General features: G+C 36.5%; 1 protein-coding gene across 1 annotated transcript in view; it reads left to right on the top strand.

Moving 5' to 3' along the window:
- Positions 1-25,239, top strand: part of LOC138147574 (aldehyde oxidase 3-like) — a 112,025-nt gene that overhangs the window by 39,711 nt on the left and 47,075 nt on the right. The window contains exons 11-22 of the mRNA XM_069070105.1: positions 1,402-1,553; positions 2,055-2,148; positions 6,618-6,727; positions 8,776-8,960; positions 10,584-10,746; positions 11,107-11,196; positions 12,733-12,902; positions 13,843-13,957; positions 14,134-14,256; positions 15,147-15,243; positions 17,633-17,757; positions 23,978-24,111. Coding sequence (XP_068926206.1) covers positions 1,402-1,553; positions 2,055-2,148; positions 6,618-6,727; positions 8,776-8,960; positions 10,584-10,746; positions 11,107-11,196; positions 12,733-12,902; positions 13,843-13,957; positions 14,134-14,256; positions 15,147-15,243; positions 17,633-17,757; positions 23,978-24,111 — 1,558 coding nt within the window. The remainder of the gene's footprint in view (positions 1-1,401; positions 1,554-2,054; positions 2,149-6,617; positions 6,728-8,775; positions 8,961-10,583; positions 10,747-11,106; positions 11,197-12,732; positions 12,903-13,842; positions 13,958-14,133; positions 14,257-15,146; positions 15,244-17,632; positions 17,758-23,977; positions 24,112-25,239) is intronic.

The raw sequence follows: 25,239 nt of genomic DNA, 5'->3' as shown, positions 1-25,239 counted from the left end.
CATATCACAGATCTGTCTTTCCAATCTCAAATGTTGTCTTGGGCTAGAAGAATATCTCACTTTGACCTTTTGCTGTCTCTGCCACTCCAGAATTTGATTTGAGGTGCTGTTTTAAAGTGGTTTGGAAAAGAATGTTGGGAGAGCTTGGCTGAATGCTTCTCTATTCCACCATCTTGCCTCTGCCCCCAGAAGTCCAAGGCAAGAATTCTTAATCTTTTTAGTAATCATTGACAGATATTCATGGCAATATGGCAGAAACTCTGGATCCCTTCTCAGAATAATATTTTTTCAATGCATGAAATAGGATAACAAAGGAAACAAATAATATTGAAGTATAGTTATCATAATATGTTAAAAAAGTAAGTTGATAGACTTCAAGTTAAACAGTACTGTTTTAATGATTGAATGAGACAACAGGGAAACATTTCACAAACCTTAAAGTGCTTATAGTGTGAGCTTTGGCCATTATTGTAGTGACCATTATGAGATCATGAATATAAAGCACTTTAACAGTCAAATGCTATATAAATGTAAACTATTGCTATTTTCTTCTAAAACTGGGTTTCACCATAGGGCTATTGAATTAAAGTCAACACTGTATCCAATGATGATATGGATAATGTTGCATTTTTATTATTTCTCACCCAAATGGGGAAATCATGCACCAGATTATAATGTAAATATGAGAGGAGAAAACAACAGCAGCAGTAACAGGAAAGTATAGTTGGCTGTCTAGTTTTGTTTATCTATTCAAAATCTGATGAGTCAAAGCCCTCCATCATCTTTGCCTTGTCAACTCTGGTAACAAATGACCAGTCACAGAGGTTTTGCAACCACTGTTAACTCCCAAAATACCAAAGAGCTCACACAAGTTAAAAGCAAAAAGCTTTCTTTATTCCATTGGGGAAGTAAAATTAGACACATGTGTTGGGGCCTCCTCTAGTAGGAGAGCCAAGGCAGTGAGGCTAAACCTTGATTTATATATGTGTAGCTAGATAAAGAATCAGTGTAGTGTAGCAAGAGTGGGGAGGCACAGCAGCAAGAGGGAGGCAAGGCTGGCCAGTGACAAAAAATCTATCTATAGTAAGACTTCATGTGTGGGCCTGTTGGTGCTTGAAGAGCTCAGGAACCAATAGTTTTGTGATTTAGTTGCAGCAAATTCATCAGAGCACAAAGGATTGTTCTTATGCCAAGTTCAGGGCACAGCTTGCTTATTGGGCCTTGGATCTAGAAAACAGGATGTCTAAAAAGAGAGGGATGGTCTTGGATCCTGATACCTTCCACCTTCATGTTATCACCATGCCCTGATACCTCCACATGTAACTAGGCTACACAATGTCCCCATTTTGTATATGACCAGAAGCCATTGACATTTTATTAATCAAGGTAACTTGTTTTTAGGGTTGACTATAGGTGCTGGCTGCAGCCTGGCCCAGGTGAAAGAAATCCTGACTGAAATGGTTTTAAAGCTCCCAGTGGAGAAGACTCAAACTTACTGTGCTCTCTTGAAACATTTGAGAACTCTGGCTGGACAGCAGATCAGAAACATGGCAGTAAGTATTCGGAGTCAGTAGGCAGAAGGTAAATAATTTAATAAAAGAAGAGTGGATCATAAAATGGTTCCATTTATTTGTAGACTTATTCACTGGTGTTTTTCATGTGGACTGGAAGAGATTGTCCACCTAATTGTAGATCCATAGTTAGTCCCAGATTAAATTTCTTCTAGCCAATACTGTTCTTTGAGGTCCTTCTGAGTCAAAAGTGAGTGGTATTTAGGGAATATACACTAACTTCATGGTCATTCTTTCAATTTTGTAGGTAAGGAAAGGGATGAGCTGATCCTTGACTTGTTTTGGTCTTTTCCATTAACCATTTAGCAAATCTCTAATCTATACTCATATTTCTGATTCTAGTTTGACATTTAGATTAAGTTAAATAGAAAGTGCAGTTATTTGAAGAATAATGCTATTTCCCATTTATAATTACATCAGCTTTCATGAAAATAGAATAATCATGAAAGCAACAAAAGTTCTAAAATAATCTTATTTGTTTAGTCCTTAGGAGGACACATTATAAGTCGACTGGCAGCGTCTGATCTCAATCCTGTTTTGGGTGTAGGCAATTGTATACTCAACTTGTTATCGAAAGGTGAGAAACTAGACTCTTTTGCAAAAATCTGTTATGTAATGGTATGTAACCCATGATTGCATGACATAAAAGCCCATATTTTCGGGATTTTTCTCAGCTTCCTGGCACATAGGTCCTGTGTGAGAAGCTTAGGAAAATAGGATGGCAGCCCTTTTAGATGTTATCTCACATTTATATCTGGTAGGAGATGATTAAAAAGCCTCAGTTGGAGGATTTTCAAAAACAAGTTTCTAGCATAGGAGACCATGGTAGAGGGAGGCCAAGAAATGCCTCCTGGGAAAGGAGACATTTGAGGTGAGTCTTAGAGGAAGCCAGGGGAACTTGGAGTGGAGGGCTGCAAGTGGGCCAGTGTGACTGTATCAGAGACTGTGCAAAGCAGTCGAAGTAAGTGGAAGGTATCTATCTCTACATTGCCAGAGTCCTCTCAATATTACTCCTCTTCAGGAAATATATTGGATGGCATAATCTCAGAAGTATTGCAAACTGCTCTAGAAGCCAAGTCAAATGCTATTGAGGGATGACAGACCTTTTCAGGAAGCTTTACAGTGTCCTGGAACTCAATGGAGTGAAAGAAAGCAATGTCTTCTGTAAATAGGATCATTTGGAGGAGAAATCTCTCCTCACCCTGGACTCTTCACAGGATCTCCTCCATCAAACACACACAATTTTATTCAACAAATATCTCCCATTTTTATTCCTTCTCTCATGTTTATTACATAATTGAAGTATTATTTCTGTAGTTACATCTTAAATGATTTTGATGTTTGTAGATGAGACAACATGCTACAAAAGAGCTGTTAAAATTGCATTTATGCCCTACCAAGTCCGATGCTGTTTTTGTTATTTTTCTTATTATTACTATTATTATTTTGCAACCAACAACCAATAAGCAAAATAGGTTCTCATATCTTTCATTTTTCTGTCAGCTGTGAGGGTACAGATGTGGTCCATGTTGAATATCGCTTATGAAAACCTGTTGGTTTTCAAATGCCCTCATTGAATATGTTCTCAATTCATGCATACCTACCACATACAGGTTTTGAACAGAACGTAAAGTAGGCATATAGGTCAGAAATTACTGATATTCTTTCAGTTACCTTTTTTTTTGGTTGAAACAAACATTGGACTTTCCCCCCCGCACCTTTGCTATCATTTATTCCTTCAACTAAATTACACATCGTTCTTCTCTTCCCTCACAATTGTATCACCTATAGCACAGATCTCCTCCATATATATTTGATTTAATCCAGCTGCTTTTCTTGTCTTTGCTTTTTTTGTGCCATTTCTATTTCCTTTGGAAGCATCCCAGAGAGTGTGTCAGGATCCAAGTGTGTTTGTTTCACTATACTAAATAATTTTAAATACTATTTTTTGGCACATCTTTTCCATTTTTCCTCTTGTTGTAGGCCTCTTTGCATTTTCATTATTGAATGCCCTTGTCATGACTTTGCTAAGTTGAATACCAAGCAATACTTGCATGGCTATAGATTATAGTTATGATAAACTATGTAAAATATGTATTTTTTAATAAATTTGGTGCTTTTACTCTTTTGAAGAGGCAAAATGAAAAAGTAGAGAGTAGCCCAGGCCTGTTGCCAAGATGAGCTAGGTCAGGTTCTGTCTCTGAAAGTGAATGTGTGGCCCTGGGCAAGTCACTTAACTTCCCTATATCCTCAAGCTACTATCTAAATCAATAGGTTGCAGAATAGGTGCTTATCTGCATTAATATAAGAAGTTTTCTTGCTCAAGGAACTCCCTAAAATGATATAATAAAAAATTTAGATCAATAACAAAAATCTTATCAGTTTTATAATTTTCAATGTATATTTGATACTTTTAAAAATCAACATATCATTTCAGTACAAACTTTGGAACATTAGTTTACAAAGAAAATGAATTCCTTATAAAGATAAATGTTAAATGGCTTAGACTTGTAACTACAATGTATTTTGACCAAATCCCTGATCATTATTTTCTTCTTAAAGTCACATGTACTCATCTCAAAAGAGGATAAGAGAAGATGAAGTGGGTTGTTTGGCAGAGAATCTGCCCAAACCAAAATGTCAGTGGCTCTTTCTTCTTTCTGTACTCTCAGAAAGATGAAATGCATTTATATAGAAAGTCAGAAGGAAATTGTTCTTTTATGCTAACAATATTCCATCTTCTTACCCTTAACTCTCCTTATGTACACGAAGTCATATATGTCATCATATACTAAATATTAGGGATTAAAAATAATGATAATAAATAAAATCCCATTAAAAATCCCAATTGGTTGACTGGAAGTTTATTAAAGAAGCAGCTCATATTATTATTGAGGAAAATTTTTTTAATTTTTTTTTATTAAAATTTTTCTTTATTAAAAGAACAACAAAATCCCTCAGAAATCTTCAAATGATCAGTTTGGGGGGGGGGTGGCTATGATTTCTCTCTCCCTCCTAACAAATCTTTCTAACATGACCACCAAGTATCTTCTCTTCTCTAATTTTTCAGGCTAGGCTGGGACACGTTTCTATAGAATTCTCCTTTAAAAAAATAAAAAGCAAACTCCTTGATATGAAGATGAGGTAAAAATAAACAAACTAAATGCCGCTATCCCCTCTGCCCTCTCTTTCCAGTACTCTCCTTGAAGGCCCTTCTCCTACACTCTTTGATGTTTCTCAGTTGCCAGCCCTGTCAAGACCACACATTCCTTGGGGCAGACACTCTATTTTCTCCAGGAATACAAGCAGGAAAAGGAGGAGGAAAGGGCAGATATACCAGCACTAGCTTCAGTATTTAAGGATGAGGTACACTCCCCACCTAAACCAGTAATTGAATAAATAAAATATTATTCTTATCTATATCTGTAATTGCCGGTAAGTAACTTAAATTAAATAAATTAAAAAAACATTAATTAAATTTTTGTATGAAGTAGTCAAGTGAACTTTTTAAAAACTGGTCCTTCAAAGAAGGGGTGTGTGGAATTTTCCTCTCCCTAAATACTTTTGAAATCATATAATAATCATAATCATGAGAATATGCACATTATTATTAAACACAGTATTTTACCACTTACAAAAAGTTTTCACATGCATTATTCAGTTCTCATAAGCAATAGTAACTAACATTTCTATAGCACTTTAAAGTTTATGAGACATTTTCTATATGCTATATTGATTTTCACAACAGTTCTGTGAGGTATGTGCTATTATTCCCCATTTTGCAAATAAGGAAAGGGGATGAAAGAAGGCTAGTAACTTGTCTAAGGTCATACACCTGCCACCTCGCTACATCTCAATGAGGTAGGGCAGATATTGTCTTGTTTTATAGATGATGAAATTGAGGCTCAGTTAGATTGGGTAACATCCATATTTTAGAGAAACAGCCTTGTGAGATTACTGTAGAGCATGCAGCTGCTGATTACTTAATTTACAGACTAGCTGGTTTTCTTTGCCATTTTTGGAGGCTACCTTTGGAGCTGTTCACAGCTTGTTAATGATTTCCACTAGATGAAAGGGAGGTACAGAAAATGATTCTTTTGGAAACTTAAACCAGGATGATTTCTTCCAGGCTTTGATTAGAGCAGCTTAGTAATGAAGACATATATTTAATAACTACCAAAGGGGGTAAGACTTCCATGTTGACAGTCATACAGGGTCTTTGGTTTGTTGGCATAAATGAACAAGGGACATTTGCTCTGTTTTATTTGTTGTGGTTAAAAAATAATATTCATGTCAAGACTTATTTATCATTCCTTGCAAAAGATGTGCCTTTGGTCATAATGTGGATTCAACTTGAGAGCAGGAGATGGATCCTTATAATGGATCAGCTATTCTGGGGAAAACAAGCCAAACCTTGGAACCTATGGAAAGGGGGCTACCAGGACCATTGACAGAGAAAGAAAGGACAGAAATATCATAGAAGTAAAGCTTGCAGTTAAAGTAAAGCTCTTATGCCACTTCCAAGGTATTGCTTTAATATCAAGAGATGCCTTGATTGTCAGAAAGACCAAAATTTTATCCTTCATTATGTGCAACTAGGGAAGCCTATGACTGTTGGTCAGAACCATTTTGGGACCTCCTTTTCTGGAAGTACCTTCTAGTCAGACGGTATTCTTTTTTTTGCCTTTTGGAGGGCAATTGGGGTTAAGTAATTTGCCCAAGGTTACAAGATTTCCCATTCTTCCAGAACAGTTATTGTACAATGTTTCACAGACCTTTTCAGCCCCTCTTCTATTAACTAGGGAAGTCCTACTGTCAGTACATATAAAATATACATGGCTTTTCAGGGGAAGAGTGCTAGGAGATCATTCCAAATCTGGGCATACCCAGTTTATATTATATTTAGAGTGCCATTAATTGGTATTTTCCATTTTTTTAAATTTAAAATTCATTTTCCTTTATAAGATTGATATTATTTGGTGTTATAAGAATGTAATTTTTTATTTTGGTGAAAATGTTATATGAAATTATTCTTTTGTTTAACAGAAGGAACACAACAACTTCCTTTAAATGACCATTTTCTTGCTGGGTCACCAAATGCAAACGTTACCTCAGAACAGGTTTTAGTCTCAGTTTTTATTCCTCTCTCTAAAAAGGTAAGAAATCATGATGGTCCTCTGTTTTATTTTTTAGCAAAGTTCTTGCTTTTAGTTTTACACAGTCTTAGTCATAATAGGGTATAGTAGGTGTGTTAAGGAAATACTAAATTTATAGCAAAAAGAACATAGATACTTAATATATATGTTTTATATACAAATATGAACAATCACATATTAATAATAAATTAGATCTGATCCTTATTTATGGGGTGGTTTTAGAAAATTTCATAACTTTCGCTGTCTTTAAATTTTTCTAGCTTTATAAAGCTAATGACACTTGAAAGCATATAATTTTAGAACTTGAACTTGAAAGGACCTTAGGAACCATCTAGTCAGACTTTGTTTACTGGCAGATTAGGAAATAGACTCAGAGAAGCTAGATAGAGGATATACTCATGATTACTTGACTGGTTAGCAAAACAGTCTAGACTTGAACCAATAGCTCTATGGAGAAAATATTAAGGATAAGAAATAATTTTAGCGTTTTTCCATTTTGGTCATAATGTTCTAAATAAACAAGAAGGTCAGCAAGATGGTCAAGAAAACAACTAAGACCAAATAATGCTATGCAAATTGCTAGCATGTGAAGGCCTTATGTCATTATTGATTGATAAGATTTGAGCAACAATAAAACCTATCCAAGTGCCTTTTAGCTTGCCAACTAGGCAACAAACTTTATTCAAAGGGGACCTTAAACAAACATTGATGTCTCTTTTGGCCTAGCTATAGTTCAGCTAGGGGACACAGTGGATTGAACTCCAAGTTCCATTCCAACCTCAGACACTTCTTAGCTGTGTGACCCTGGGTAATCATTTAACCTTGGTCTGTCTCAGTTTCCTTCTCTGTAAAATGGCAACCTAATAGTACCTATTTCCTAGAGTTATTGTGAGGATCAAATGAGATAATAATGATAAAGTACTTTGTAAGCTTTAAAGTGCTAGCTATTATTATTATTAACAACAACAAATACAGAGGGATTTTTATTATTAGAAAACTAGGAATTACTGGTATTCTCTTTTCTTAAGACTATAGAATTAGATCTCTGACAAGATCCTAGAGATATTTTAGTATAGGTGCCTCTCTTTACAGATGAGGAAACTGAGGACCGCAAAGATTAAAGGACTTGGCCCATGTTAAACAGGTAGTAGTAATAGGCAGACCTAGGGTTCAAACCCAACTTCTCTGACTTCTGCACTAGGCTATGAATTCTCTTTCACTATAATATCATTATTTAGTGGGTACTAGTTACAGAATACACACCAGATGCAGTAGAAAAATCACAGGATCATAGAATTTTAAAGCTGGAAGGAACCTTAGAAATTATCTTATCCCACCCACTGATTTAAAAATACAACTGAATTGTAAGGAAGTGAATTGACTTATCTAGAGTCACACAAATAATAAGTATTAGAGTCAGAATTCAAACCTAAGTCTTCTTCCTCCATATTCTATAACTACTGAATAATTTAAACTCAGTCAAGGGGTCAAAATACAGACAGAGAAAGGCTGTGAATAAAGCAGGTCATTTCAGTTGCATCTGACATTCCATGATCCTGTTTGGGGTTTTCTCAGCAACAATAGTGGAGAAGTTTGCCCTTTCCTTCTCTAGCTCATTTTACAGGTGAGAAAATTGAGGCAAATGGGGTAAAGTGACTTGCCCAGTATCACACAGCTACTAAGTGTCTGAGGCCAGTTTTGAATTCAGGAAGGTGAGTCTTTCTGGTTCCAGTGTTGGTATTCTATCCATTATGCCACTTGACTGCCCCCCAAGCTAGGTTTAGATAACTGTTATCCCTGTGCAGAAGTCATTAATGGTGGACTGTCTTTTGGGGGTAAGCACTGCAGACAAATCTCACATGATAAGGGGTCTTGATTACTGAAGAGTGGAAAACTACTCTAGACTTAAGGGATTACATGGCTTGGTGCTAGCATCAGGAGAAGAAAATTGACATGGTCCTGTGATGCTTGATTGGGAAGAAAGGAGTGGGCTAAGGTAGTGGAAGGAAAACAGAGAAGAACTGCATTCATATTGTGATTTTTTCCAGTGGGAGTTTGTCTCAGCTTTCCGACAGGCACAGCGTCAGCAGAATGCCATGGCAATTGTGAATTCTGGGATGAGAGTCCGTTTTAAGGATGGCACAGCTACCATTATGGACTTAAACATTTTATATGGAGGAATTGGCTCTGCTACTATCAGTGTGAACAAATCATGTCAGCAGCTCATAGGAAGGTACTGCATACGTTCAACCAGTTTTTAATGAATATTGTGCTGTATGCTATAGAGAATACAAGGATGAGGGGAGATGAGATTCACACAGTACTACAGTACTGATTAGAACACATTAAGGGCATTGGAGAAGGATGAATGAGGTATTATGAGAATTCAGAGAAAGTTCCATCTGCAGGGTCTGGGAAGGCTTCATGGAGCATACCATTTCAGCATTGGATGGAGGCAGATTGTGGAGACCCTTGAGTAGTAGGTTAAGAAGTTTGTAATTTATTTGTTGGGGAACTATGGAAGGTTTTTGAGCAAGAGGCTCACAGGACTAAGAGCTTCTCATTATAAAGAGTAATTTGGCCAAAGAGTATATATTGGATTGGGGAGGAGGGAGAGAATGTAATTAGCATTCAAGTTCACTTCAGGTTACTAGTAAGTGAGGATGCCATTAGCTGTTATCCCTTGTATAATCAATGTCACATATGCATCAGAATGAAGATGTATTATATGGAAGCACCCCCAAAATTGGACTAAGAATTAAAAAAACATTTTTAAAATCAGGAAACTGTGATTTTATTGATGTGGGTAACCCCCCCATCAAAACCAATTGTATCACTTCTCCTCAGTAGAAAAGATTCAGGAATTGTGGAGGCCCTCCAAAACTGTCACCTAATGTCCAAATTTTCAATAATAAGCCTATCTAAAGTTTCCAAAACTATTCCTTATGCCAGGTCAAAATCTAAAACTTCATATTGTGTTTGAATCTGCAGAGTTCATACTTACTGATATGGTCTTCAAAAGCACAAGGGAAGTTCCAAGTCATGATGAAGCATTAGATTATGATTGAAATTGAACAGAAACAAAATAGTATAAATACAATTCATAAATGTGAAAACCTGGCCACATTACTTCAGTGTGAGGAATGGTGGAGTGCTTTTAATGATCCTGAGCTGCTCCCTGACACAAGCCCTGTCTTTTTAACACCAGTATTCTTCTGATGGGGCAATATGACTGCAATTCATGGAATACAGTTGATGCAAATGGCAATGAAAAAAATGCATGGTGAACTTATGTAGGCCACAATATATCCCCAGTCATGATTTATATGAGAAGTTATATGAAAGATAATATCCATGAAAATATGTGATTAGAAAAGGAGATGGGCTGGTCACATAGCAAAAATAAAGGGACAAGAGACACCAAGCCTACATTGGTACCCACAAAATATTAAAGACTTCTAGTATATAGGGTAGAACTTCTATGGAGGCTTTATGAGAGGACATGGACATCTTCTAGATAGGAATTTAATTCATTATCATTGTAATTATGGTCACCAGTGGAGGAGATCAGCAGAAGTATATCCTATGGATTTAACTGGATCTTGGGGTGGCTGAAGGAATCTACACACTATGTTTAAAAAGAAAAAGGTCATACTGTTAGAGAGAGGACTGATATCAATAAGATCATGGGTACATTTAAGGTTACTGTAGAAGATCATGTTCCTATGTTATAATAATATTATATAAATACTTTATTAACATTAGTTTAAGTAATTAAAAATTAAGTACATTTTCTTTTCTGACAAATACTTTATGTGTATTTTACTGGACTGAATTAGTATATTTTTCCATCTAGGGCCTGGAATGAAGAGATGCTAGATGAAGCCTGCAGACTAGTCCTAGATGAAGTGGCTATCCCAAGTTCATCTTCTGGTGGAATGGTAGAATACAAAAGAACTCTCATGATCAGTTTCCTCTTCAAATTCTACCTGGAAGTATTACAGGAATTAAATGTTAGGGTAATGTGTTTCTGCTTATGTGCCTATCATTTATTTTTGCAAGACAAAGTTTGATTACTGTGATCAAAATGACTTTTATCTAAGAGCATTTTTATACAACTATTTTTGTAGTTTTTGTTTCACTCCTGATCTATTGGTAAGAATTTTAATGCTGTATAATTGTGTTTATATTTTCAAAACTAATCCTTAGTTTTGTTTTAAAGCTACTTGCAACAGCAATAGAGGGTTTTAGAGAGAGTCTTGAATGAGCTTCAAAACTCTACTTGGTGACAATCCAAGTCACATCTTAATGAATTGGTGGCTAATTCATTTCACAATCACCAGAACTATTTTCAAGCAATGAATATATTCTTTTTTCAGGACCCCAGATATCCTGATATCCCCCCAAAATTCCAAAGTGTCCTGGAAGACTTCCCCTTAACTATACCCTGTGGGGCACAGGCATATGAGGTCAGTGGGTTTAATTTCTTTAGAAAAACAAAATGGCAGGTTAAATACTGGAAATATTATGTTACCTGTTATGGCTGTGATATTTTTTTTACATATAATCCTTCAAAGAGTGAGCTCATTCCAATAGTCATGACAACTCATGCCTGAATCTAACTTAAAAATTTACTGTTTTCTTGATAGAAATTTAATTCATTATCACTGTAATTATGGTCACCAGTGGAGGGGATCAACATTGACAATTAGGAAGTGGTGTTAGAAAGTAGGGAGAATCAGGAAAGGCTCCACAAAGGAGGAAATAACCTGGAGTTAATATTGAAGTAAGACAAATGAGGAAAGATGTGTATTCCTGGCATGGAGATCAGCTTCATCATGGAAGTAGGAGGATCAAGTCCTATCATGGACTTAGAATGGAATATCATTTGTTAAGGGGAGTAAAATGAAAGATAGGTGGAAGCTAGAATGTGAAAAACCTTAAATACTAGACTAATGAACCTTCATTTTAGTAAGAGAGTTACTGAATATTTTTGAAAAAGGGAGTGATATAGTCAGACCCTTGCCTTAAGATTATTTTGACAATTACATGAAGAGCGAATTGAAGAAGAGAAAAAGTAGAAGCAGGGAGACCAATGAGCTCATTATAGGAGGGACAATGTAAAAAGAGAGATAAATGCAATGTCCTAACTTGGATTTAAAAAATTAACTTCACCAATATAAGATATCTGAACATAAGATATGAAGACATAAAAATTTGAAAAAGATTTAGGGATTCTAGTGAACTTCAACCTCAAGATTAGGCAACAGTATGATATGACACCAAAAAAAAAAAAGCCTATGTAATTTTAGTCTCTGCTAAGATATGTATTCATGTCCATAATAAAGGAAGTAGTGGTCCTGCTGAACACTGCCCTAGTAAGCCCACATTTGGAGTATAGGGCTCAATTAGGGGCCCCACATTTAGGGAAGGAAATTGATTAATTGGAGAGTGTCCAGAGGACACTAATTAGGAGGGTGCATTGCCTTTAGATCATGATGTTATATGGGTAGATTAAAGGAACTGGGGATGTTCATCTTATAACAGAAGATTTAGAGGAACCTGATAACCGACTTCATGTTTTTGAAGGGCTGTCATGTGGGAAAGGAAGTACACTTGATCTTGGAGTTGTAGTTTTGGTTGCAGGGAGACAGATTTCATCTTGATCTCTGGAAAAGCTTCCTAAGAAAGCAGAATGGGTTACTTCAATAACCCACGAATCAGCCACATTATAGGATATATTCTTGTTCAAATATGGATTCCACTATATAACCACTAATGTCCTTCCTATTTTTGAGATTCTTTGATACTGTTAAAACCTATTTGGGGAACAACAATAGAGTTGAGACATATACCTCACAGAGAAATGGCTTATAATAGAAAGGCTTAAAAGGTTCCTAATGTTTTTTATTTTGTTTTGTTTTAGTCTTAGTAGCATGTGCTTTTCGTCAACATGCTTTGAATGTTTAGACTTTAGGATTCGGGTTTTTTGTTTTTAAACGTAGTGTGTAGACTCCCATCAGCCACCCCAAGATCCAGTTGGTCGTCCAGTCATGCACCAATCAGGTATTAAACATGCCACCGGGGAAGCCATATTTTGTGATGACATGCCTGCTATAGATGAAGAACTCTTCCTAGCTGTAGTAACCAGTACAAGACCTCATGCAAAAATCATGTAAGTTAATAGAGGAAGTATTGAAAAACCACCTATTGCTGGTAGATGCAACTTTATATTCAACTATTATTGGAGTCGTAGCTTTCTGTTTATGTAAATTTAACTGCTTTATATTGAAAGATAGTCCTGGGATGTTGCTTAATAAAAAAGATAAATTGTAAGATGAGAATTTAATGAAACAAATATTTATTAAATGTTTACTATGTGTACTGTACTATGTTGGGGTTACAAAGATGAATTAACATACAATCTCCATTTCTCTTAAATTCAACATGGGAAAATGACACATTTAAATAAATAAATGTAATGCAGACTAGAAAAAGGTTGAAGGCACAGGAAAGGTAAAAAAGAGTGGATTTCAAGGTTAAAAAATGGAGGGATTATTTTTAATTGGGCAGATGGGGTATCAAGTAAAGCCTTATGGAGGAGGTGGCTTCTAAGTTCAATCAGCTTTGAGGGAGAGGAGAGATGTCAGCAGACAGAAGTGGATGAAAGTGTAAAGGAAGGGAAGCTCATTTCTAAATGAAGAGCTATTACTGTCTAAAATGAGAATTTAAAGAGGGATGGGATGTTTTATATAATCTTTTTAGCTCTTGCAATCCTCAGCCTGTTTCTCTAAATGAACACTCACAGTGGATCTTTTCCTATAGTGCCAAAAATTGAACAACTCCTTTTAGATTATATCATGAGTATAGGAGCAAGGAATTATGATGATAAGCTTTTCCTTCTCTTTCATTACTCTCTAAAAGAAATCATGAAAATTCTCATGAAGTGATTGGGTTTTTTCATTTATCCCTATAATTTAATTGTGATTTTTAGTTGAATTCTCAATATAGAATCATTCATTGGTGATATGAGTACATCTTGATGGAATCCCTGATGCATAGAGGTTTTGGTCCATCTGTCACTCCGTATCTCTAATGCTTATGTTCTCTTCAAGCTCAATTGATACATCTGAGGCTCTTGCCTTGCCTGGAGTAGTGGATGTAATTACAGCTCAAGATGTTCCAGCTGAAAATGGTAATGAAGAAGAGAGACTGTATGCCCAGGATGAGGTACTTTGCTTGTTGGGGTGTATACCTACAAGGACATTTTTAATGTTTTTGGTGTATACTTTGTTTTGTTTCTATTTCAGACCTGTAAGCTTAGTATATTTTACCATGTCAGAAACTGAGTGCAGTTATGGGTGCTCTGAAACTAGCCTAGCTTATATTGTTGGCTTGTTCTGCAGGTAATTTGTGTGGGACAGATTGTCTGTACTGTGGCAGCTGATTCATACTTTCATGCCAAGCAGGCAGCTAAAAAGGTGAACATTGTGTATGAAGACATGGAGCCAGTGATTGTGACAATTAAGGTATTCCATTTTCCACTGTCTCAAGAGAATATTGAATCACTTAGTGTTTTTAGTGCCTCTGCCAGGATTCATGCACTCATTTGATTTTCACAATAATCTACTTTTTCTAGACTTTCAAAAGTTTGTCATTCTATTGTACTAATGAAATTACATTAAAAATAACAATAATCACAACTAACATTTATGTAGCACTCAAAGCTTTGCAAAACACACTACATGTGTTTTTTCCTTTGGAACTTGCAAGAATTCTGTGAGACACTATTATTATCCTTATTTGGGGATCTATGGTAGACCTTCCTTGGTGTCAGGAACAGAGTAATGGGGGAACAAAAAAGTTGCAGCACAGATAGAACTCAGGAATTCAAGTAGAAACTGGATCAAAATCAGGAATCCCAACAGTCATAGGAAGCTAATGAGAGGAAAGGCTGTGAGTCCAGTTTTTGAGGGTGTCAATGTAAAGTTTTCAGTCTAGTTGCTACCTTCATTGGCATCCATGGAATCTGTATAGCTGTGGATACTTGGAAAATTTGCTGGAGTAAACCACAGGAAATGGCACGGCCTCATTCTATGCCATTTCTTTTAGATCCTCTCAGGAGAGAACATTAGATTCACCATTTAAAGAGCTTTGAAATAAGTTTCATTTGAACACAAGAATCCTGTATCCTTAATTATTGTGTGTATTTCTTATTCAAGAAAAATAAAAACGAAGTGAATAAGTACATATATATGTATAATAAAAGAGGTCTTCACAGTGGTCCAAGTCAGTGAATATATTGACTGTTCATGGTTTTGTGGGCTAGTCGAAAATGGGACATATAAAAAATCTGCAATCTTGAATTGTGACACATTTTTGATTGTTAAGTTTGTTATAGTTGTTTTTGTCTCCATAGGATGCAGTAAATCACAAGTCATTCATTGGATCAGAAAAAAAATTAGAACAAGGAAACATTAAGGAAGCATTTCAAACTGTTGATCAAATCATTGAAGGTAAGTTCCCATATCCCAGCAGGTCAGTAGGATGGGAAGGATGTTTTAATAAGTGGTTCTTTTAGAGCTTTCATACATTTTTTTCTTTCACAACATGACAAATATGGAAATGCATTTTGCATGATTGCACATGTATAACTTGTGAAATTGATTGCCATCTCAGGGAGGGTAGTTATAAAGGGGAGAGGGAGAGGATTTGCAACCCAAAATTAAAAAAAAAGAATGTTAAAATTGTTTTTAAATACAATTGGGAAAATAAAATATCATTTAAAAATAACTTTCATGCATTTAACTATGAATTCTAATTTAAAGGGATAAGGATATAGATCATCCAAATTATCAGATAATTAAAAAAATCTTTAATACAGCAACACTCCAGATAACAGATATCTAGACGATTAGCACCTTGGTGAGCCTGGTTTAAAGAAGTTCAGTTTCAAAGCCCAAGAAACTTGAGTTCATGAACCTGCATTGAAGAGCTTCATCTAACTTTATTGAACTAATTGAGGATATAGGAGAGAAACTGAGAATGGTATTTTCATTGCTAATAACTTGACAAGTTATTTTCCAATTATCTCACTGTTTAATAGAACCATCTCCAGCTTCTTGAACTATAAATTCAATTTTATTTTTAAGTATCCACCATTTTTCCATTTTATGTTTGTTAAAAGAATCCTTTTCTTATTTTATTTTTAAGGGTACAGGTATGTGTTTACAGAAAATGTATTTCACAGTAGCTCCTAGTAATAAACATCAATATAGTTACTTGGTTGGATTGCTGTAAACTTGTAGGATGATTGTATATGTAAAGCACTTTGGAAACCTTAAAGCACTATATATGTATATGTATGTGTATATGCATATGTAAATGTGTATGTATGCACATATTACATATATATGTATTATATATGTATAAGAGCAATCATTATTTTGAATGCTATCAGTATTGTAGACTGGGAGGCAATGTGGTACAGTAAAAAAGGGTTGGGAGTTGGAGTCAGAATATCTGGGGTTAAATACTGGCTCTGCCAATGTGACTTTGGACAGGCAAGTCACTTAACCTCTGTTTGCTTAAGTTTCCCCATCTGTAAAATTGGGATTATAATAGCACCTACTTGCCAAGGTTGTTATAGGGATCAAACGAAAAACAATTGTAAAGCACTTAGCACAGTGCCTTGGACAAAGTGAGTGCTTTATAAATGTTAGTTTTTATCATTATCATTATTATTATTGGTGGTGGTCATGTTGTTATTGTTATTATTTACTTTTTTTCATTTGTAAAATGAGAGGTTGGACTAAGGTCCTTCCAGTTATAAGTCTATGGCTCCATAATTGTGATTCTATGTTTCAGAGTGTCAGGAGCTATTTGGATGCTAACTATCCAGTTTTCTCTAATATTCAGTTGTTTCTATGGTCTTTGGTATCCAAATGCTCATTATTTCCCATGCATCTTCAAAGATTTCTTCTTTTTTTCCCCCTTTGTTTTGTAGTTAGATGAAATTTTGTGGAAAATTTCTTATCTTCATCGTACATTTCATCAGGTTATTTTTAATTAGCTGAAGACATTGGAGGCAACAAGGTACCATAATGGGTAGCATTGGGTTTGGAATAGGGAAGACCTGAGTTCAGATACGTCCTCAGATATTTACTAGCTATGTGACTCTGGGCCAGTCACTTAACACAGGTTTGCCTCATTTTCTTCAACTGAAAAATGAGGATAATAATAGTACCTACCTCCTAGGGTTTTTGTGAGAGCCAAATTCAGTAATATCTGTAAAGCACTTAGCAGTGTCTGACAAATAGTAAGCATTATACAAATGCATATTCCCTTCTCTTTTCCCCTCCCTGCCCCCTCCATCAGAGATAGACTTGTGTGCCTTTTTATTCTATGTTTTTACAAATGCCTTTATATTATCTTGATGGTTTATCCTTTAGATGAATAAATTGAAGATTTGTAAGACTGAAGATTTTGAGATGTTCATTGTTCTCACCGGTTTAATTGAATAAAGGAAGAAACCTCATTTAACTAGATCACTGCATTGCTTAACATCTCAGAAGAGAGGTGTCCCTGAATTTGACTTTGGAATGTGATTCTTTTTCTTAAGTAAACTTACCTTTCCAGTTATGTCAAATAAATTGCCAAAGTGATTTCTAGTCTTTCTGGCCATACTGGATGGGCAGATTGAAGAATAGGTATGCCTCTAAGAAACAAAATGGATGGCTGTTAATTATTCTTTATACTTATCTCATAAAGTAATATTCTATATAGAATCTGGAAAAAGACAATTTTTTGAACTTTGTAAAAACTATATTACATTCTTCTTTATTGTACGTGTCAATTTATTTTTTCCTTAGATACCAATTTTGGCTATTTTCCTTTGTGTAACAGGTGAGGTACATATGGGAGGACAGGAGCATTTTTATATGGAAACACAAAGTGTGCTTGTGATCCCAAAGACAGAGGATAAAGAGATGGAGATATACGTATCAAGCCAAGATGCCGCATTGGTGCAGGTGACATCCTTTAGAGTTATCATCTCTTGTGAATTTGAATTTGTAATAATGGGAATGTCATTTCCTTAGTTTGTGGATATGAAAGAGCAGTTGCTTTTGCCCAGAGGTAGAGCAACAAGCCGAAAGGACAGTGGGAATCTCTAAATCTCAACTTTCTGTGTAGTTCACAAAAACTAGGCTTGACCAACCTGTCCTTCTTTTATCCCATATAGAATTATAAAATATGAGAGTATGGGCTCAGGGAATTAATAGAAGTGAATTCATAGAATGTCAGAAGTAGAAGGAATTTTAGAGATCATCTATTCTTCTTCCTTTACTTACAGATAATTAAATGAAAGACCTGAGAAAAGTAATAACTTGTTCAGTCACCCAGTGAGTTAATGACAGATTGGGATTTTTGCAGATGTTCTCTTACAGATATGGAATTCTAAGTAGCCTGCATATTTCATTTACAGATCATTTCCCCCACTCTTCAGCCTAGTTGTTTACTTTTAGAGAGAATAAAGATTTTTATAGCTTTAGAATTTTGTTTCCAAAAAGTATATATAGCACCTTTGGGCTGAAACATTGTTTACATTAACTATGCTGTTTTGAAAAATCACGGCTCCACAAAATGTAATTTGCAGTGTTCCCCAGTTCTATTTACCACCACCAAAAATCCACCTTGTTCCGGATATTAACTGCAACATTTACCTAGGGTAAATAGACTGAAAATTCCTTTTAAAATTAAACTTCCTTTAGAAGTCAAATCAAATGGAAATGCAAATAGGCAGAGTGGATTTTAAATATATCAACATATCGAATATATCATTTTAAATATAGCAATTTGCCAGCAAGTTTCTGTTAGATCACTGTCTGGTTTTCCTCATCTACCTTAGTTTCTTTTAGGTTTTGTGCATGTAAGCCACTAATTACTTTCATGGCTGGCTTCTAGAACTGTTCTTTCAATTTATCATTCTAATACCTATGTGAGTTTATTTTATTTTTAAATTTTGGATTGGATCTTTGATTCAGGGGAACTCTTAATGCAGAAACTCCTTCTACCAGTGCAGATCAAAAGCTTCTCTTCAACTTGTGAATTTAGAAAGTTGCCTGAGTTGCTCAGAGGTTAAGTGACTTGCCAAGAGTCACATAGCCAAATCAGACAATCTGTAAGCATTTATTTAGTACTTACAATACGATAGATGCTGAACCTGGAATACTGGGGGAACCATGAAAGGCAAAAACATGGTCCTTTTACTTAAGAAGTTTTTTTTATTCTAATGGGGCAGCAGCATGCAAAAATTTATATACATATATACACACATGTAAATAAGCAGCAGTTTCAGAGAAAGGCACTAGTTTGGGAGGAGAGGCCAGGAAGGGATAAGACTCTTGCATAAAGTGATATTTTGAGCTGTCTGGAAGGAGGCCAGGAGGTGAAGGTGAGGAAGGAGAGCATCCCAGGCCTGGGGACAGCCAATAAAAAGAAACAGAGTTGGAAGATGGAGTACTGCATAAGAATAGTGAGGAAGCCAGTGTCATTGGATTGTAGAGTACATGGAAGGGAGTAAAGTTTAAGAAGACTGGAAAGGTAGGAAGGGGCAAGGTTGTGAAGGGCTTTAAAAGCCAACCATAGGATTTTGTATTTGATCTTGGAATTAAAAGGTAGCCCATTGGAGTGTATTGAACAGAGCAGGGTAACATGTTCACACTTGAACTTTAGGGAAGATAGCTTTGGCAGCTGAGTGGAGGACGGATTTGAATGGGGAAAGACTTGAGGTAAGGAAAATTAGGTGATGAGGGCTTGCACCAAGTCAGTGCCTGTGTGAGTAGAGACAAGGGTATGTATAAGAGAGATGTTGTGAAAGTAGAAACAGCCTGACTTAGATTTTTTAGATCAGATTTTTTAGGGTAAGTGCAAGTGAGGAAGGAAGGTTAACACTGAGCCTGGGTGACTGCCAAAATGGTGATATCCTTGGCAATAATAGGAAAATTGGGAAGAGGGTCAGGTTTAAGGGGAAAGATGAGTTCTGTTTTGAGATGCCCATGGGAATCCGGTTTTAAATGTCCAATATAAGCAGTTGCTGATGTGAGGCTAGAGGTTAGGGCAGAGATTAGGGCTGGTTAAATAGAAAAACATATGAATAGAAATCATAGTCGAATCCAAGAGAACTGATGAATTCATCAAGTGAGATTGTAGAGGAAGAAAAGAAGAAGGTACAGGAGGGAGTTATGGGGGCCATCCACAGTTAGTGGACTTGACCTTGTGGAAGATCCAACAAAGGAGACTCAGTAGTGGCCAGACAGGTAGAAAGAAAACCAGGAGAGAGCAGTGTTAAGAAAACATAGAGGAGAGAGAGTATCTAGGAGAAGAGGGTGACACTAGTGTCAAAGGTTGTGGAGAGGTCAAGAAGGAAGAGGATTGAGAAAAATTCATTAGATCTGGCAATTAAGAGAGCATTGGTAACTTTGGAGAGAGCAGTTTCAGTTGAATTATGAGGTTAGAAGCCAGACTTAGAGCATTTAGAATAGTGGTAGGGAACCTGTGACCTCGAGGCCACATGTGGTCCTCCAGGTTATCAAATTTGAATTCATTCAAAGAGCCATACTTGAGGACTTAGAGGTCCACATGTGGCCTCGAGGTCATAGGTTCCCCAGCCCTGGTTTAGGAAAATGTGAGATCAACTGGAGGCACCAAGTCCAGAGAGCTTTATTCAAGATGACCCCAGGTCTTCCTGAATTGGGTCTGCTTCTTTATATGTCCATAATGCCACATGGATTCTGTGGCAGTTTCAGGTGTATTTATCATCACTTTAAAATGTAAACAGTGAAATTCCTATATATGATTATCCTTTATATCTTTCCCACAATTTATAACTTTTAATTTGCTGCATTTAATGACCTATATATGATAATTTACTAATTTCCTCCAATTTATATGACATTACAATTATATAAGTCAATCAAAAAACATTATGTGCCTACTATGTATACCAAGCATGAGCAGCTTTCTGGAGGACTGCTGTTGTGAACAGCTTTAATTTTCTGATTACATAGTATAGTGAACTCTCTATTTATTCAGGAATAAACAAAGACAAAACAATCACAGAAACCGAAGTACAGCATTCACAATGTTATAACACAACAACTTATCACTAAAGTTGCCACATAGTTTTCTTTTTTTTTTTTTTAAGCAATCGGGATTAAGTAACTTGCTCAAGGTTACATGGCCAGTTATTTCTGGGTGTGGTGCTAAGTATCTGAGCCCAGATTTGATCCCCAGGTCAGCCCGACACTGGAGCTGGTGCTCTTACACACTGAGCCACCTGGCCACCCCTAAACAATTGGGGTTAAGTAACTTGCTTAAGGTTGCATGGCCAGGTGTTTCTGGGTGGTTGCTAAGTGTCTGAGCCTGGGATTCGATCCCCAGGTCATCCCGACACTGGAGCTGGTGCTCTTACTTGCTGTGCTATCTGGCCACCTCTTGCCACATAGTTTTCACCAAAGTAGCCACATAGTTTTAAACAAAAGATATCATTCAGTAAGTCCTTAACTCAATCATCCTTAAGGAGCAAGCCTCCTTAATGGACACAAAGTACAAAGGTCAAAGTTCTCCACCCCTAGGTCACATTGTCTTGATCTCTCAGTTAAAAAGTCTTCTTTCTTCTTGATTGGAGATTAATTTCCAATCATCCTTAACTCAATCATCAAGAGTACAACATTACCAGATATGGCCCGAGTACAAAGGTCTCCTACCCCTACCCAAGGAGAGGTCTTTTCATCTTGACTCAAAGCTGGCTCTCAGATTCCGTGGTTCCTTTTCCATGGGTCCAGTTCCTGCCTGAATCTATCTAACTGTCACCTGGATTCAAAGGTAGGCAGCTCTCAGCTCCTCATCCAGTTCCTTGTCCAGTTCCCATTCCATATTGAAGCTTACAGTGTTCAGTCTACCTTGAGTCCTTCACAGTTTCTGTTTATGTAAAGACAAAGCTTAACAGAGCCAAAACAACATTTATACACATTGCCGGCACCATCATTAATTTGTCTTCTGCCTGTGAAATCAGCACAGACCCACAAACAAAGTCTGAGAACTCAACACAAATCATCAGTATAGCTCTAGGACCTCCCAAACCCTCCTCCAGGACTTCTGTAAACAGACAGCAGGAAAATCCTCTTTTAGGGCTTTCAGTGAGGTTCCAGGGGTTCTGTACAAAATATCATAAACAGAACAGACAGTGACTGTTCTCCACAACCATTCCCCTTCTCGGTTCTGCTCTCTCCTAGCTTGGACTTCTCCTTATATATGGTCATTAGCTCCTCCCTGTTACTGTCTTTGGCAAGTCCCTCCCACTGTGGATTTCACAAGTCCTGTTTCTTAACAAAGACTTGATATAATCAAGGGCAAGACTCAAAAGAAACTTGAACTGAAACAAGGTGCTAAATAATTAAATAGATGAAACAATGTGCTAAGTACTTATTTGCTTGCCATTACAGCACCCAAGGTGTTTGGCCCGGAGGATACAAAGGCAGAGACAAAACAGTGGGAACAAGTACATAAATAAATACAGGGTTTCCCTAAAGTCTAGACACATAGGAAATCTCATTAACTATGCATATTTTCTAGAAATGAAATGAATGAATTTTCAACAACATTTTATTTAATTAGCATAAATTTTATCCATGACAATTTCATATGGGATAAAGGCTTTCATTAGCTATTGGGAACTATTTTCCATATTAATGAGATTAATTTAACTTAATTAATTAACAAGATTTCCTATATGTTTCCCATGTCTTCCTATCAAATCTCCTTTATGCTAATTAAAAACTTTGTAGATAGAAAGTATATACTGAGTAAAGAAGGTAATTTCAGGAGAGGATGGTAATAACCAAAATGATCAGGAAAGGCCTCCAGTAGCTGTGGTCACCCTTAAGCTGACATTTGAAGGAAAGTAGGGATTTTTTTTAAGCAACTGGGGTTAAGTAACTTTCTCAAGGTTACATGGCCAGGTGTTTCTGGGTGGGTGCTAAGTGTCTGAGCCTGGATTTGATCCCCAGGTCATCCCGACACTGGAGCCAGTGCTCTTACTCGCTGTGCTATGGGGCCACCCCAGAAGCTAGGGATTTTAAGAAGTGATGTGTGAAGGAAGTGCATTCTTCCAAGATTTGCTTATTTACTATGAAATTCACCTTAAAGAGTAATGGAGGCTTTTATTCAGGCTACTAACTTGTACTTTAGTACTGTCTTTAAAGAGACACAGCTCCTTTGTAGCAATCTCATGGTTAGGAGCTATGAAAGGTATTAAGGACTGTCTTACAGCTGGGCAGAAAAGGGCTTTATGATTTGGTCACCCAACCTAACATGAAGGAGGAAAAATGATTACTCTTGTGCAGATTCTGAATTGACAGCAAGAGAAAGCATATGATGACCTCTTTATTCCATGCTTGCATGTTCTCTTTTTATTGCTGAAAAGAGAGTATGAAAAGTAATGTTAATTTTTCCAAGGATATAGGTCATAGCCCCTTTCTTCCTTAGAAAAATGGCTTTTGAGGATTTCTGTGGCCAAAACCAGCCCAAAAAGTTCCTGCTGAATAATTTTCTACATGTGAGCCTAATAGTTATTGGCTTGACTGGGTGACTATTGCTTGTCTCCAGATCAAAGTGGGTTCCAGTTGGTATAGGGCAGGGATTGGGAACCTGCAGTCTCGAGGCCACATGTGACCCTTCAGGTCCTTAAGTGCAGCCTTTTGACTGGATCCAAACTTCACAGAACAAATCCCCTTAATAAATAGATTTGTTCTATAAAATTCAGACTCAGTCAAAGGGCCACACCTGAGGACCTAGAAACCCACATGTGGCCTTGAGGCTGCAGGTTTCCCACTCCTGGTCTAGGGCTTTCTAGAATCAAAGATCTTCTGGCATAGCCAGGGTCACCTCTAAGTCATTAAGAAGTACCAGAGTAGGATTTTAGTGGAATGATGATGATGATGATAATGCTAGTAGATATTTGTATTGAAAAGATGAAAAAATATTCTAATTTATTAACTTTCCTCAGTTAATACCTCCTTATTCAAATCAACATTCTTTCCAATGCTGAGAGAAATATGACTAGAAGGCTTTGATTGTGTTTTTTATGCTGATCATTAGATCTGAATAAAGAAAAATGTTTCTACTTTAGTAAATAAGCAAGCAGCTTAACTGAAATGGCCATATAACAGATTATGTTCTGACTCATAGGAAAAAGTGGCCTCCTCTTTGGGTGTTCCCAAAAACAGAATCATGTGTCACATGAGACGGGCTGGTGGAGCTTTTGGAGGCAAAATGACCAAACCTGCCCTACTGGGAGCTGTGGCTGCTGTGGCAGCAAATAAGTGAGTTGTCTTTGAGTTTCATAATTTTCAAAAATCTTATTTATACTTTAAAAATTTGAGCCCTTGAGAATTTGGCATCTGGTATTTCTGGAGTTCTTTCCTTCATATAATTTCTAGTCAAAATCATCCAGAAAGTTCCTATTAAACATTCTCAGTGTTAAAGATCAAGGGAAGGGGTGGCTAGGTGGTGAAGTAAACAGAGCACTAGTCCTGGAATCAGGAGGACCTGAGTTCAAATCTGACCTCAGACACTTAACACTTACTAGCCATGTGACGTTGGGGAAGTCACTTAACCCCAATTGCTCTGCCCTCCCCCCTCCGAAAAGCAAAATAAAACAAAATAAAATATCATGGGATAATAACAATTAAAAGGTCTACAAATTAGCAACAATCCTATAGGTGCTGTGAGTATCATTATTATTATTTTATAGATGATGAAATTGAGGCTCTATGACAAGATACTGTTTGATGTTCTTTTAACAAAATTCTGACTTTTAAATGAGGCTGCCTAACTTTAATATGCCTTTCTCATTCAGTTATAATTAAATCAGACTTACTTTATGATATGACAAATCAAACTTTTAATTTTGGTACCTGCCTGAGTTGTTTAAATACTGATATATTATTTTTGCCTAAGGTGACTTCTGCTTTCTTAGTAGCAGAGGGATTAAAACTGAGAAAGTGAATTAGCCCAAAGTTCTTAGTATGTCACAAGTCCCAAGAAAAGAAAATACAGTTCCTCCCTTAAACTGCTTTTGCTCTAATGAGTAAGAGTTAAGATTAACGTAAGTAACATATGCCTGATGACATATGAAAACTTTTACCATTACAGCTATCTGGGACTACTGGATCTTTACTCCCTAAATTAATTTGACCTTTTAACACTTTGAAGACTGAACTTCCTCTTCTCTACTGTGCATTTCAAAAGTCTTAATCAGTCTACCTTTGGTCTCCTTAAATCTAATTTCTGATGAAGAAGTGTCCCTAATACTCCTCCTAGAACTGTATGCACCCTACATGCTATCCCCTCCCTTCTTTTGCAAATTACAACCCCAATTCTCTCTCTCACGCTTTGTCGTCGTCTTCTTCTTCTTCTTCTTCTTCTTCTTCTTCTTCTTCTTCTTCTTC

The sequence above is a fragment of the Petaurus breviceps genome, unplaced genomic scaffold (assembly GCF_028583685.1).
Source record: "Petaurus breviceps papuanus isolate PSGF00001 unplaced genomic scaffold, PetGlider_PUasm1.0 90804, whole genome shotgun sequence".
NCBI lineage: Eukaryota > Metazoa > Chordata > Mammalia > Diprotodontia > Petauridae > Petaurus > Petaurus breviceps.
This window is presented reverse-complemented; position numbering and strand designations above follow the sequence as displayed.